Raw genomic sequence first — 15,540 nt, 5'->3', positions numbered from 1 at the left:
CGGAGTTCACTGTCTGCAGCTAACCCAACATAGAGGGGTGTCAGGCGATTGGCTGGATGGGAGATCATCAGCACAGCCGGAGTCTCTACAGCTCCACCCACTATTGGTCACATGGGGGAGGGGTAACATCCTGGGATTTGTAGTTCCACAGCAGCTGGAGAACCAGGAAGAGAACATTCACTATAAATGACCACAACCAGCGAGGGTGTCACCAGCAGAAGCTGCATGGAGTGTGTCATCCCACAGCATGGGGGCAGCCAGGTGTATGGGGTCACCATGAGGAGGAACTCCGCTGTGACGTGCAGGTCCCCCCCCGTCAGATAAACACATCAGAGGCCGGGATACAGCTGGTGGTGATTTATTGATTATCAGACGATTGATTATACGATTGTTACTTCAGAACATTTTATTGATGAAGAGACGGCTCATCCTCCAGCCACACGAGCCACAAGGACAGTGCTGCCCCAGGTGCTGAGACTTGGGATTCGCTGCACCGGTGTCCCCTCCACATCATCTGATATTTCATAGATGAAGTCAGAGATCCCCCCCCAGGGATGGGATGTCCCACCTCCCTGATAGCGGGGTACGTGGGGTCACTCCGGCTGTAACCCCCCTCCAGCTCTGTCCTCTCCTACACAGGAGGATAGCCGGGCCCCTCGGACAGAGACGGGCCCCTCACTGAGGACAGAGACGGGCCCCTCACTGAGGACAGAGACGGGCCCCACACTGAGGACAGAGACGGGCCCCACACTGAGGACAGAGACGGGCCCCACACTGAGGACAGAGACGGGCCCCACACTGAGGACAGAGACGGGCCCCTCACTGAGGACAGAGACGGGCCCCTCACTGAGGACAGAGACGGGCCCCACACTGAGGACAGAGACGGGCCCCTCACTGAGGACAGAGACGGGCCCCTCACTGAGGACAGAGACGGGCCCCTCACTGAGGAAAGAGACGGGCCCCTCACTGAGGACAGAGACGGGCCCCTCACTGAGGACAGAGACGGGCCCCTCACTGAGGATAGAGACGGGCCCCTTCTCCTTGTTCTAGAGCTTACACTCAGTCTGAAGTCCTCGTCTATCTGGTAGGAAGCGGCAGATATCGGCGTATTCCGGAATACACTGGCTTGTGGGGGGATGGGAGGAGAATAATATACAGAATTCCGGAAGTATTCAGACCCCTCACTGCTCTCAATGCTGTGATGTTGCCGCCGGTTACTACAGATGTTTAGATTCGTTCTTTCCTCAGGAATCTTCGCTCGGCGCCCCATCATGACAACCTGACAACAGAATCATAGAAATGTCGGTGAATTCATTCAAAATAAAAATCTGGAACCTCCCATCGTCAGAAGTCTTCACACCCTGTGCAGGAACACACTCAGGTGCCGCCCGCTTCTCCTGGTGGTTGCTGAGATTTTCCTACACCCAGATTGGAGGCCACCTGTGGGAAATCACATTGATTGGACAGAATTTGGAAAGGCCACACCCCTCTATAAAAAGCCTTACAGCTGACAATGCATACTGTATCAGAGTAAAATCCAGGAGGTCAAAAGAACAGCCTGCAGAGCTCAGAGACAGGATCATTGCAAGGCACAGGTCTGGGGAAGGCTACAAAAACATTCCTGCTGCGCTGAAGGTTCCCCAGAGCACAGTGGCCTCCATAATTCTCACATGGAAGACGTTTGGTACAACCAGGACTCTTCCCAGAGCCGGTCACCCGGCCAAACTGAGCAATCGGTGGAGAAGGACCTTAGTAAGAGAGGTGACTGAGAACCCGATGATGGCTCTGACTGAGCTGCAGAGATCCTGTGTGGAGATGGGGCAACGTTCCAGAAGGACGACCATCACTGCAGCCCTCCACCAATATGGGCTTTATGGCAGAGTGGTGAGACAGAAGCCTCTCCTCTGTGCAAACCACATACAACTTGGAGTTTACAAGGTTTGGCTGGGTGACCAGCTCTTGGCTGTGCCGAACGTCTTCCACGTGAGAATCACGGAGGCCACTGTGGTCTGGGGAACTTTCAGTGCAGCAGGAATGTTTTTGTAGCCTTCCCCAGATCTGTGCCTTGCCATAATCCTGTCTCTGAGCTCTGCAGGCAGTTCCTTTGACATACAGTATGCATTGTCAGCTGTGAGGCCTTTTATAGAGGGGTGTGGCCTTTCCAAGTCATGTCCAATCAATGGAATTTATCATAGGTGGCCTCCAATCAGGGTGTAGAAACATCTCACCAACCACCAACAGAAACGGGAGTGTCAGCTATGTGACCTTTTATAGAGGGGTGTGGCCTTTCCAAGTCATGTTCAATCAATGGAATTTATCACAGGTGGCCTCCAATCAGGGTGTAGAAACATCTCACCAAGAGAAATGGGAGGCACCTGAGCGTGTTGCTGCAAAGGGTCTGCAGACTTCTGCCGATGTGAGGTCTCAGCTTTTCCTCTCTCGTAAATTCAGACATTCCTATAATTCTGTTGTCACTTTGTCATGATGGGGTGCTGAGCGTATATTACGAGTGTAGTATCATTGAGAACAGGGTAGGGGTCTGAATACTTCCGGAATGCTCTGTAGAAGTCAGGTCCATCCAGGACTCTACAAGGTTTGCTGGAGCTTCAGCCTCTCCTTGGCCAGAGCGATGGAATAGTAACGCTGAAACTTAATCACTAAAATTGGGATGGGCAACACGATGGTCAGAATGCCAGAAATAGCGGCCAGGCTGGCTACTATGCGTCCACCCGTGGTGATGGGGAAAAGATCGCCGTACCCTACGGTGGTCAGTGTAATGATGGCCCACCAGCAGCAGCTATATATATCTTCAAAGAGTTCATGTCTAATCTGATCACTTTCTAAACTGGACAATTCTAAATGGAAGGCCAAAGAGGCAAACAACAGACATTCCAAGGCCAGGATCAGCATGAGGATGAAGATCTCCCGGGTTATGGCTCTCAGGGTCCCGGACAGAACCCTCAGGACAAGGCTGCTGTCCATTAACCTGACAAGTCTGAACAGTTTGAGGATGTAGACAATCCGCATCAAGCCCAGGACCTTCCAGACAATGTCCATCTTCTCCATCAGGCCTCTGGTCATCAGCTCCACAAAGACAGGAAAGAGAGAGAGAAAGTCCACCCAGTTCAGAGGACTCTTCAGAAACTTTCTTCTGTTGGGGCAGAAGAAGAAACGCGTCCCGAACTCCAACCCGAACCAAAGAACACAAAGCAGCTCCAGGTAGAGGAGGTAAGACGGATTCTCAAATACCACCTCCTGCTGGACGGAGTGGAACGGTTCATATTCTGAGGGGTGAGACTTGTTCTGCACATGTAAAAAATGCGGCTTTGTCTTCTCAAAGTAGATGATGATGGCTCCAATGATGAAGAGGAGGGAGATGGCGGTGACACCCTGGAACAAAGAGACTGCAGTTGTCATAGCGGGAAAGTCTTCTCTTACATTGACATCTATACAGTTTTCAGTTTTTATGTCATCCTCCTGATTGTTCCACCACCTACCCCCTCTGCTACGCTCTCATCAGAAAGCATACTTACCTGCCCAGTGGGTCCACCGTGGTCCGGTATGATCCACTGATCAGGTGTCAGAGCCCAGATGACTCTTTTGGATTCAGGTAGCCAGGCTCCTCCATAATGACCACAAGCTCTGCCCACCCACGGCTCTGTGACTGGGCTGCTGGGATATACACTATATTGCCCCAAGTATTGGGCCCCCGGCCTTTCCACGCACATGACCTTTAATGGCCCCCCAGTCTTAGTCTGTAGGGTTCAATATTGAGTTGGCCCCGCCTTTTGCAGCTATAACAGCTTCAACTCTTCTGGGAAGGCCGTCCACAAGGTTTAGGAGGGTGTCTATGGGAAGGTTGGACCATTCTTCCAGAAGCACATTTGTCAGGTCAGGCACTGATGTCGGGGGAGGAGGCACTGATGTCGGGGGAGGAGGCCTAGAGTTGCTGTTGTTCCCAGTTGCTTCCACTTTGTTATAATCCCACTAACAGTTGAGCGTGGAATATTTAGTAGCCAGGAAATGTCACGGATGGACTTATTGCCCAGGTGGCCACCTATCACGGGACCACGCTTGGAGTCACTGAGCTCCTGAGAGCGACCCATTCTTTCACCAATGTTTGTAGAAGCCGTCTGCATGCCTAGGGGCTTGATTGTATACACCTGTGTCCATGGAGGGGATTGGAACACCTGAATCACATGATATGGAGGGGATTGGAGCACCTGGATCACATGATCGGGAGGGGATTGGAACACCTGAATCACATGATCGGGAGGGGATTGGAACACCTGAATCACATGATATGGAGGGGATTGGAACACCTGAATCACATGATATGGAGGGGATTGGAACACCTGAATCACGTGATCGGGAGGGGATTGGAACACCTGGATCACATGATCGGGAGGGGATTGGAACACCTGAATCACATGATATGGAGGGGATTGGAACACCTGAATCACATGATATGGAGGGGATTGGAACACCTGAATCAAATGATATGGAGGGGATTGGAACACCTGAATCACATGATAGGGAGGGGATTGGAACACCTGAATCACATGATTGGAAGGGGATTGGAACACCTGAATCACATGATATGGAGGGGATTGAAACACCTGAATCACATGATTGGGAGGGGATTGGGACACCTGAATCACATGATTGGGAGGGGATTGGAACACCTGAATCACATGATATGGAGGGGATTGGAACACCTGAATCACATGATTGGGAGGGGATTGGAACACCTGAATCACATGATAGGGAGGGGATTGGAACACCTGAATCACATGATTGGAAGGGGATTGGAACAAGGGGTAAAATCTTCCGGAGCCGAAGAGGTTAATAAGTATCTCAGTCATTGGACCCCGAAGTTCTGTGGGGGCTGAGCCACTAGTTCGGGCGCTGGGACCTCTAAGTAGTCACCAGACAGGAATGGAGCTCCTCAGGCTCCTCGGATGTGGAAGGACCTCCTCATATTAGGAGGAGACGGGTTCAACTATCTCTAATGCTGGTTGATGAAATGGCCCTATAATAGGGGTCCTCTTTCTAAAGGCCCTATAATAGGGGGTCCTCTTTCTAAGGGCCCTATGACAGGGGTTCCTCTTTCTGAAGGCCCTATAATAAGGGTCAGTGGTGTATTTAGGTTTTGTACTGCCATAGGCAACACAAAAATTGGCACCCCCCCCCCCCGTAGAAAGAGCCTGACATTGACCAAGAACACCCCTGCGTTCCACCCGAGCCTTCCCTTCCACTACCACTGCCCCCCATACACCAGCCATCATCCCTCATGGCGAGAGAGAGAAAGACACTCACCTTCACAGCTCCGGACATCCCCAGGAATGAGAGTCGGGCTCTGCATCCACCGTCATGAAAACCACAGCATCTCTCAGAACCCACCAGGTCCCCAAGCCACGTGTGTCCCTTCTTCCAAGGGGCAGTGCTGCCCCCCTGAAAAATGTCGCCCTAGGCAACTGCCTTGTTTGCCTTGTGGTAAATACACCCCTGATAGGGGTTCCTCTTTCTAGGGCCCTATAACAGGGGTTCCTCTTTCTGAAGGCCCTATAATAGGGGTTCCTCTTTCTGAAGGCCCTATAATAGGGGTTCCTTTTTCTAAAGGCCCTATAATAAGAGTTCCTCTTTCTAAAGGACCTGTAATAGGGGGTTCCTCTTTCTAAAGGCCCTATGATAGGGGGTTCCTCTTTCTAAAGGCCCTGTAATAGGGGCTCCTCTTTCCATAAGGGGTGACTCTTTTGGGAGTGGTTCTGGGTGTACCCCCCCATATGACATTATTTACCATTGCTGCCAGGGAAGAGTACGGCTTCTGGAAGAGGTTCCAGACTTTGGGCTGCCATCGTCCTCTCCAGCTGTGCTCCTCTCCGTCTGTCTGCAGTAGAAGATGCTCATCGCTGGGTCCCGTCTCATTCCAGGAGGAGAAGTCTTCCATGGCTTGGGACTTGTGGTTGATGTTCAGCCAGCAGCACTGGGAGAGTTGAGTGAAGCTCACCTCCCAGAAGCTCAGCTCCTCCATGAGAACGGCTCTACACGTGTTATGGGAGCAATGGAGATGCCTCGTCCTGTAATAGTCCAATATATAGCCAAACACCTCGGGGTTCCGGTCGAAGAAGAACTCATTGCGTTGAGGGTCGTAGTTGCCGGCTTCGCTGGGGCTGAGCTCAGCCAAGGCGGACAGTTTTGTACCCGGGAAGGTCAGCAGTGTGCTGGTATAGGTTTCAAATCTGACGCCTCCGACATTGATGACCACACGCCTGGAGGAAGAGTCCATATTCGAGAGTTGCTGGTCCTTCTGAAATGAAAAGTCACAGATGAATCACATGATGCAGAGTACAGTCATTACACCTCAATATTCTGAACACAAACTGCAGATCCGATGTTCTGGGCCATACCGATGCGGGGACCACTTCCTGCATCGATGACTCTGAAACTTCAGGGAGTGAGGACATATCAAGGAATGAATTCAAAGATTCTGTGACCACATAGATGATAGAAAAGATGAGGCCGGGAGAAGCTTGCAGAAGACTGGAGAGGAGACCGAGGAAAGGAAGCATAGATTCTGATAGGACGTGAAACTAAAGTAGCAAAATGAGGAAAAAAGGAGAAATCTGAGGAGCAAAGACATGGAGAACATAGAGCGTCCCAGATGTGGTCAGTGATGTGGGGGGACAAGCTGAGGTCCTCCTACAGATTTGGCAGCAAAGACATGGAGAACATAGATCATCCCAGATTTGGTCAGTGATGTGGGGGGACAAGCTGGGGTCCTCCTCCACATTTGGCAGCAGAGACATGCAGAACATAGAGCGTCAGAGATGTGGTCAGTGATTTGGGGGGACAAGCTGGGGTCCTCCTCCAGATTTGGCAGCAGAGATGCAGAACATAGAACATCCCAGATGTGGTCAGTGATGTGGGGGGACAAGCTGGGGTCCTCCTCCAGATTTGGCAGCAGAGACATGCAGAACATAGAGCGTCAGAGATGTGGTCAGTGATTTGGGGGGACAAGCTGGGGTCCTCCTCCAGATTTGGCAGCAGAGACATGGAGAACATAGATCATCCCAGATTTGGTCAGTGATTTGGGGGGACAAGCTGGGGTCCTCCTCCAGATTTGGCAGCAGAGACATGGAGAACATAGATCGTCCCAGATGTGGGGGGACAAGCTGGGGTCCTCCTCCAGATTTGGCAGCAGAGACATGGAGAACAAAGAAAGTGAAAGTATAAGTGGGCGCTTACACTCTCCATGAACCGAATAAAACCAAATAACAATAAAAAAGAAACAGAAGAGATATTCTTTCCTCCAAGCGCAGAGCCATGATACCATTCTCATAATACCAAGAGTGAAGCCTACACAACGTGGTGCCCAATATCTCGGCACCAACACACTCAGCGTCTGTACCCCATTGTCCCAGGAAGCTTCCTGAGGACACCACATGGTGAAGAGTGTAGAGACGGCTTACGGTTGTTGTATCCTTGGCTGAGCGTCATTTCCGGTTTGCGGTATTTGGAGCGCACGCCGAGGTCCGGGAAGTGGAACGGTGGTGCACAGACACTGAGTGTTCGGTCTTCGTGGTCCTTGGGGGACAATGATGGAGAGACATTGGGCTCACAAGACAACTGATGATTGGAGGAAAAGTGAGGAACGGCACTTGGGGAGCATCCGGGGCCAACAGCGCTTTATGACCTTTACTTTTAATTAAGAGGGTGATGGATCTTTGGTGAGCACATTGTGGTGACTATGGAGGTGAAGCACTTTGGGAAGATTCGGTGCCACACAAACAGTATTTCCATATTGGTGTTGGACTGCATGGAGCACCATGTATTGTTTGTGTTATTTTAGTTCATGGCATTTGGAGATGGAGTGCGGGGTGTCTATGGGGAGTGGAAGCGCCCCCTTATACTTTCACTTTCACATGGAAAACATAGAGTGCCCCAGATGTGGTCAGTGATGTGGGGGAACAGGCCGGGGTTCTCCTCTGGATTTTGAAGCAGGGACATGGAGAGCATAGAGCATTCCAGATGGGGTCAGTGATGTGGGGGGACAGGCCAAGGTCCTCCTCTGGATTTGCAAGCTGAGACATGTAGAACATAGAGTATTCCAGATGTGGCCAGTGATGTGAGGGGACAGGCCGGGTCTTCTCTGGATTTGGAAGCAGGGACATAGAGAACAGAACATTCCAGATGTGGTCAGTGATATGAGGGGACAGGCAGGGTCTTCCTCTGCATTTGGAAGCAGGGACATGGAGAACATAGAGCATTCCAGATGTGGTCAGTGATGTGAGGGGACAGGCCTGGTCCTCCTCTGGATTTGGAAGCAGGGATATGGAGAGCATAGAGCATTCCAGATGTGGTCAGTGATGTGGGGGAACAGGCAGGGTCCTCCTCTGGATTTGGAATCAGGGACATGGAGAACAGAACATTTCAGAAGTGGTCAGTGATGTGGGGGAACAGGCAGGGTCCTCCTCTGGATTTGGAAGCAGGGACATGGAGAACAGAACATTCCAGAAGTGGTCAGTGATGTGGGGGAACAGGCCGGGTCCTCCTCTGGATTTGGAAGCAGGGACATGGAGAACAGAGCATTCCAGATGTGGTCAGTGATGTGAGGGAACAGGCAGGGTCCTCCTCTGGATTTGGAAGCAGGGAGATGGAGAACAGAGCATTCCAGATGTGGTCAGTGATGTGGGGGAACAGGCCGGGTCCTCCTCTGGATTTGGAAGCAGGGATATGGAGAGCATAGAGCATGCCAGATGTGGTCAGTGATGTGGGGGAACAGGCCGGGTCCTCCTCTGGATTTGGAAGCAGGGATATGGAGAACAGAGCATTCCAGATGTGGTCAGTGATGTGGGGGAACAGGCCGGGTCCTCCTCTGGATTTGGAAGCAGGGATATGGAGAACAGAGCATTCCAGATGTGGTCAGTGATGTGGGGGAACAGGCCGGGTCCTCCTCTGGATTTGGAAGCAGGGACATGGAGAACAGAGCATTCCAGATGTGGTCAGTGATGTGGGGGAACAGGCAGGGTCCTCCTCTGGATTTGGAAGCAGGGATATGGAGAACAGAGCATTCCAGATGTGGTCAGTGATGTGAGGGGAACATGCCGGGTCCTCCTCTGGATTTGGCAGCTGAATGAACGAATTTGTATAGGAGATGGATTGGTTGATGAATATGGTGGATATCATTTCTGTTCCTCTACATGAAGGAGATCTGTTCAGAGAAATGTTCTGGGGCTGTTGGGATCCTTTTGGTTCTGTCGGTACCCCGGTGAGGGGAATGAAGAGATTCGGCTCAGAGAAGTATCTGCTGTCCTCACACCTGCGTGCTCCGGACTATATGAAGGTTTACAGATCCATCACTAACAATCGACAGTGATGTGAGATACAGAGAATTCCAACCCGGGAACCCCTTCCCCCCCCCCCACCCTAAGCTTCACCTAGGAATCCGGAGAGGGACGTTCCCGAAAACTGTGTGAAATCAGACCCTCCCAAGATGGCCGCCTGGTGAGAGGCTGGACCCTACAACTCCGGTCCAAACATGAAAGCTGTCCTCATTCCCCGCACACCAGCGCCCGTCTCATTTATTCACCAACGTATCACTTTCCCACCTTTAGGGCTCATTTACACCACATGCAGTCAGGTGCGTATGCAAAAACCGAATGTGATCCAATGAGCCGCGTTCACACCGCTGCAGTGCTTTCGTGTGCATTTAGATGACGCATTTTTCTGCACACACAGGAACGCACTGCACACACATGTAAATGCAGTGCAGTAAAGAAAATAAATGGAAATACATGAAAAAACTATTTTAAAAATGCACTAAAAGCGTGCGCAAACGCAGAGTGAATGCAGAGGGCGTGGTGTGAATGACCCCCTTCACCTGGCAGTCATGCCCATTCTCTGGCTTCAGTGTTCTCATTGGCTGGCTTCTTAGGGGGGATTTACTAAAGGCAGATAGACTGAGGATTGCTTCAGATCTTAGTAAATGAGGCGGAGCTCTGCTGACTTCCATCATCCAATCACATGCAAGCAAATGTTTTTTTTTTTATTTTCCTTGCGTGTGATTGGGTGTTCTTTGCTTCAGATTCATTTGCTAAGCTCTGTAGCCACGCCCCTGCAGAGTGCACAGCCTATTTGCCTTTAGTAATTCCCCCCCTGAAAGTACTGAAGTCGGGGGATGAGCATGACAGCCAAGCACCGGCATTTTCATGAAGAGGCCAGCAGGGTGGCCCCCATATCTCAGCTCAGGTTACCTTTACTGCCAATGAAGTTCTTCCTGCTGTCCCAGCGGATCTCCCGAAGCCTTGGATCTGCTGATGGATCTGCCGTCAGATCTCACACTGGGATCCGGAAGACTCTCTCCTTCCTCTCCGTCTTCAACCAAAACATCTGCTTGTTGTCTCTGAGATTTGGACTCAGATTCTGGTTCAGACCTCCAAGGACCGCCTCCAAGGACCGCCTCTAAGGACCGCCTTCTTGTTTCCAAAGGAGAAGAAACAGCGAAGAGAAAGTTCAGAAATCGAGATTTAAAGGAGACAAAATAAATGAATCTGTAAACCCGGCCAATGGAAGAGGAGATGGGAGAGGGGTCCATAGAGGAGACGAGAGAGGGGTCCATAGAGGAGACGAGAGAGGGGTCCATAGAGGAGAGGAGAGAGGGGTCCATAGAGGAGAGGAGAGAGGGGTCCATAGAGGAGAGGAGAGAGGGGTCCATAGAGGACACAAGAGAGGGGTCCATAGAGGAGATGACAGGGGGGTCCATAGAGGAGAGGAGAGAGGGGTCCATAGAGGAGACGAGAGAGGGGTCCATAGAGGAGAGGAGAGAGGGGTCCATAGAGGAGAGGAGAGAGGGATCCATAGAGGAGACGAGAAAAGGGTCCATAGAGGAGACGAGAGAAGGGTCCATAGAGGAGACGAGAGAGGGGTCCATAGAGGAGAGAGGGGTCCATAGAGGAGAGAGGAGTCCATAGAGGAGAGGAGAGAGGGGTCCATAGAGGAGACGAGAAAAGGGTCCATAGAGGAGACGAGAGAAGGGTCCATAGAGGAGACGAGAGAGGGGTCCATAGAGGAGAGGAGTCCATAGAGGAGAGGAGAGAGGGGTCCATAGAGGAGACGAGAAAAGGGTCCATAGAGGAGACGAGAGAGGGGTCCATAGAGGAGAGGAGAGAGGGGTCCATAGAGGAGACGAGAGAGGGGTCCATAGAGGAGAGTGGGGTCCATAGAGGAGAGGAGAGAGGGGTCCATAGAGGAGACGAGAGAGGGGTCCATAGAGGAGAGGGGGTCCATAGAGGAGACAGGAGAGGGGTCCATAGAGGAGAAGGGAGAGGGGTCCATAGAGGAGACAAGAGAGGGGTCCATAGAGAAGACAAGAGAGGGGTCCATAGAGGAGAGTGGGGTCCATAGAGGAGAGGAGAGAGGGGTCCATAGAGGAGAGTGGGGTCCATAGAGGAGAGGAGAGAGGGGTCCATAGAGGAGACGAGAGGGGTCCATAGAGAAGACAAGAGAGGGGTCCATAGAGGAGAGTCCATTGAGGAGGCAAGAGAGGGGTCCACAGAGGAGACGAGAGGGATCCACAGAGGAGACGAGAGGGATCCATAGAGGAGACGAGAGAGGGGTCCATAGAGGAGAGGAGTCAATAGAGGAGATGAGAGAGGGGTCCATGTTGAAGATGAGAGAGGGGTCAGGAGAAGAGAGAGAAGATGGATAAGGAGTCAGGAGAAAGGATGGGGGAAGAGTTGGGAGGAGCTGATAGAGAAGACGGGTGAGGAGTCCACAGAGGTGAGAGAGAAGATGGGTGAGGAGTCCATAGAGGAGATGAGACAGGAGTCAGGAGAAGAGATGAGAGAGAAGACAGGAGACAAGGGATGGGGGAAGAGTTGGGAGAGGAGTCCGCAGAGGAGATGAGAGAGAAGATGGGTGAGGAGTCCATAGAGCAGATGGGAGAAGAGTCAGGAGAAGAGAGAGAAGATGGATAAGGAGTCAGGAGAAAGGATGGGGGAATAGATGGGAGAGGAGTTGGTAGAGATGACGGGTGAGGAGTCCATACATGAGATGAGACAGGAGTCAGGAGAAGAGATGAGAGAGAAGACAGGAGACAAGGGATGGGAGAAGAGTTGGGAGGAGCTGATAGAGAAGACGGGTGAGGAGTCCATAGAGGAGATGAGACAGGAGTCAGGAGAAGAGATGAGAGAGAAGACAGGAGACAAGGGATGGGGGAAGAGTTGGGAGAGGAGTCCGCAGAGGAGATGAGAGAGAAGACGGGTGAGGAGTCCATACATGAGATGAGACAGGAGTCAGGAGAAGAGATAAGAGAGAAGACAAGAGGCAAGGGATGGGAGAAGAGTTGGGAGAGGAGAGAGAAGATGGATAAGGAGTCGAGAGAAAGGATGGGGGAATAGATGGGAGAGGAGTTGGTAGAGAAGATGGGTGAGGAGTCCGCAGAGATGAGAGAGAAGACGGGTGAGGAGTCCATAGAGGAGATGAGACAGGAGTCAGGAGAAGAGATGAGAGAGAAGACAGGAGACAAGGGATGGGAGAAGAGTTGGGAGAGGAGTCCGCAGAGGAGATGAGAGAGAAGACGGGTGAGGAGTCCATAGAGCAGGTTGGAGAGGAGTCAGAAGGGATGGGAGAAGAGTTGGGAGAGGAGTCCGCAGAGGAGATGAGAGAGAAGACGGGTGAGGGGTCCATAGAGTTTATGGGAGAGGAGTCTGCAGAGGAGATGGGAGAGAAGACGGGTGAGGACTCCATAGAGGAGATGAGACAGGAGTCAGGAGAAGAGATGAGAGAGAAGACAGGAGACAAGGGATGGGGGAAGAGTTGGGAGAGGAGTCCGCAGAGGAGATGAGAGAGAAGACGGGTGAGGGGTCCATAGAGTGGATGAGACAGGAGTCAGGAGAAGAGATGAGAGAGAAGACAGGAGACAAGGGATGGGGGAAGAGTTGGGAGAGGAGTCCGCAGAGGAGATGAGAGAGAAGACGGGTGAGGAGTCCATAGAGGGGATGAGAGAGGAGTCAGGAGAAGAGATGAGAGAGAAGACAAGAGACAAGGGATGGGGGAAGAGTTGGGAGAGGAGTCCACAGAGGAGATGAGAGAGAAGACGGGTGAGGAGTCCATAGAGCAGGTTGGAGAGGAGTCAGAAGGGATGGGAGAAGAGTTGGGAGAGGAGTCCGCAGAGGAGATGAGAGAGAAGACGGGTGAGGAGTCCATAGAGGGGATGAGAGAGGAGTCAGGAGAAGAGATGAGAGAGAAGACAGGAGACAAGGGATGGGGGAAGAGTTGGGAGAGGAGTCCGCAGAGGAGATGAGAGAGAAGACAGGTGAGGAGTCCATAGAGAAGATGAGACAGGAGTCAGGAGAAGAGATGAGAGAGAAGACAGGAGACAAGGGATGGGGGAAGAGTTGGGAGAGGAGTCCACAGAGGAGATGAGAGAGAAGACGGGTGAGGAGTCCATAGGGCAGGTTGGAGAGGAGTCAGAAGGGATGGGAGAAGAGTTGGGAGAGGAGTCCGCAGAGGAGATGAGAGAGAAGACGGGTGAGGAGTCCATAGAGCAGGTTGGAGAGGAGTCAGAAGGGATGGGAGAAGAGTTGGGACATGAGATAGGAGAGGAGGTTTTAGCAGCACAAAGATTCTTCTAGTAGATCTGAAGGCTCCCAGCCTGGGATATGGGCCCCGTCAGTCATCGTACCTCGGTCTGCACATCTGTAGAGGAGGGCATATTGTTCGGGGCTGTTGCTGGTCCGACTCGGAAGAGCCACCCAGCCTGAGATGTTGTGAAGTGGGATGAGGCCTCTTACCTTCCTCTGGGGTTCCAGCATCTGTGTGAGAGGACAGAGGGCCAAGCGGGGGCTGAAGCCTGCACAGGAAATGGGAGGAATGAAAGGCACAACATGCTGCCAGTGAAATCCCACCAGCTGGATAATCCCGGGATGGGAGCTGGAGAGACATCTGGAGGTCTCCGACAAATAATAAAAGTCTGGTCATGGGGGACCCAATGATTGTTGATCTGTGAGAATGCCGGAACATTTACTGGGAAAGCATTCACATTTCACTTGTTTACTATATTCATATGACCGGTATTGCTATACTGAGGAGTGTTGTCTGGAGGATTGATGAGATAAGAGCAATTGGCCATATGAAGCCTGCCGATGTAAAAGATACAGAAAAAAATCTAATAACAACATTAAACAATTACAACGAAGCTAAAGAGAAAGATCGGCCATCTTCATACGAAGTGTACAGAAAGTTCCAACAACAAAGACTGAAGACTTGGACTTCTCTCCAGACAAATCACTGAATTAGACCCAAGAATAGAACGAATGACCTGAGATATCAACCGTCCTTCATAGAGAAGAGAATCCACGAGGACGGTCAGAAGAACTGACATTCTGTTCGGAGAAATCCATAGATGGAGACCAGACTGGACATCTTCGGAAAGTTTCGGCTCATAGAATGCATTCCTGACCCGGAGAAACACGGAAGCAACAAGTCCACCATAGAACCTCCCCTTCCCTCCCGAACCGTCCAGCAGAAGAGGTGGCACAGAACCAGACTGGCAGGAACAATGGCTGCCAAATCCTCCAATAAAACAGGAAATTATTGTCCCAGTCATAGTGACCATCTGTGACTACATACTGGAGGCCATCACACACCAATCTACAGGGGAACCTACAGATCGACCAATACGGAGAAGTCTATGTGTTGACCCTAAAACTTGAGAACCCCAAAGTGAGCCAATTATACATGTTTCTATAGATGTGGCTAAACCCCAACATCTGGGGCAAGTGCCCTGAGTCTTCTGCTGAATGATCCGGTCTAGGGACAATGAGCCGGCTGGCAGACAGTGTTGGGTGGGCGATCTCCCATCTAAAATGACCTGAAAATGTTCCAATGACAGAGTCACTCTTCAGAGCCAGCGCTGCAGGACGAGAATTTCTCCTCTCTGCAAAGTCACCACTGGCCTCAAATTATTAACTCGACTCGTCACCACCAATATAAAGGTGCACTTCACCCCGGACCACCATGGAAGGGGGTACTTCATCCCTGACTACCAAGGAAAGGGGGTACTTCCTCCCTGAACACCAAGGAAAGGGGGTACTTCCTCCCTGAACACCAAGGAAAGGGGGTACTTCCTCCCTGAACACCAAGGAAAGGGGGTACTTCATCCCAGACCACCATGGAAAGGGGGTACTTCCTCCCTGAACACCAAGGAAAGGGGGTACACCACCCCTGACCACCATGGAAAGGGGGTACTTCACCCCGGACCACCATGGAAGGGGGTACTTCATCCCTGACTACCAAGGAAAGGGGGTACTTCCTCCCTGAACACCAAGGAAAGGGGGTACTTCCTCCCTGAACACCAAGGAAAGGGGGTACTTCCTCCCTGAACACCAAGGAAAGGGGGTACTTCATCCCAGACCACCATGGAAAGGGGGTACTTCCTCCCTGAACACCAAGGAAAGGGGGTACACCACCCCTGACCACCATGGAAAGGGGGTACTTCACCCCGGACCACCATGGAAGGGGGTACTTCATCCCTGA

General features: G+C 51.7%; 1 protein-coding gene across 3 annotated transcripts; it reads right to left on the bottom strand.

The window, feature by feature from the left end:
- Positions 1–342: 342 nt before the first annotated feature.
- On the bottom strand, positions 343–13,909 carry LOC149428479 (voltage-gated potassium channel KCNC1-like). 3 transcript variants are annotated; one of them, XM_089667355.1, is made up of 4 exons: positions 13,797–13,909; positions 10,257–10,478; positions 5,801–6,310; positions 343–3,390 (listed from the first exon to the last, which is right to left on the bottom strand). In XM_089667355.1, the coding sequence occupies exons 3-4, from the start codon at positions 6,287–6,289 to the stop codon at positions 2,587–2,589; spliced, it is 1,293 nt and encodes a 430-aa protein (XP_089523481.1). In that variant the 5' UTR covers positions 6,290–6,310; positions 10,257–10,478; positions 13,797–13,909; the 3' UTR covers positions 343–2,586. The 3 variants fall into 3 exon arrangements, with proteins under 3 accessions (XP_089523481.1, XP_089523480.1, XP_089523482.1); XM_089667354.1 differs by having other exon boundaries at positions 13,688–13,813; XM_089667356.1 differs by lacking the exon at positions 13,797–13,909 and adding an exon at positions 13,688–13,776 and having other exon boundaries at positions 10,257–10,475.
- Between the last annotated feature and the right edge of the window lie 1,631 nt (positions 13,910–15,540).

This window comes from Staurois parvus, unplaced genomic scaffold (genome assembly GCF_062004578.1).
Source record: "Staurois parvus isolate SC_StPar_1 unplaced genomic scaffold, SC_StPar_1.0 ptg003211l, whole genome shotgun sequence".
Lineage (NCBI taxonomy): Eukaryota > Metazoa > Chordata > Amphibia > Anura > Ranidae > Staurois > Staurois parvus.
Note: the sequence above shows the minus strand (reverse complement) of the source record. Positions and strands in the feature narration are given on the sequence as shown.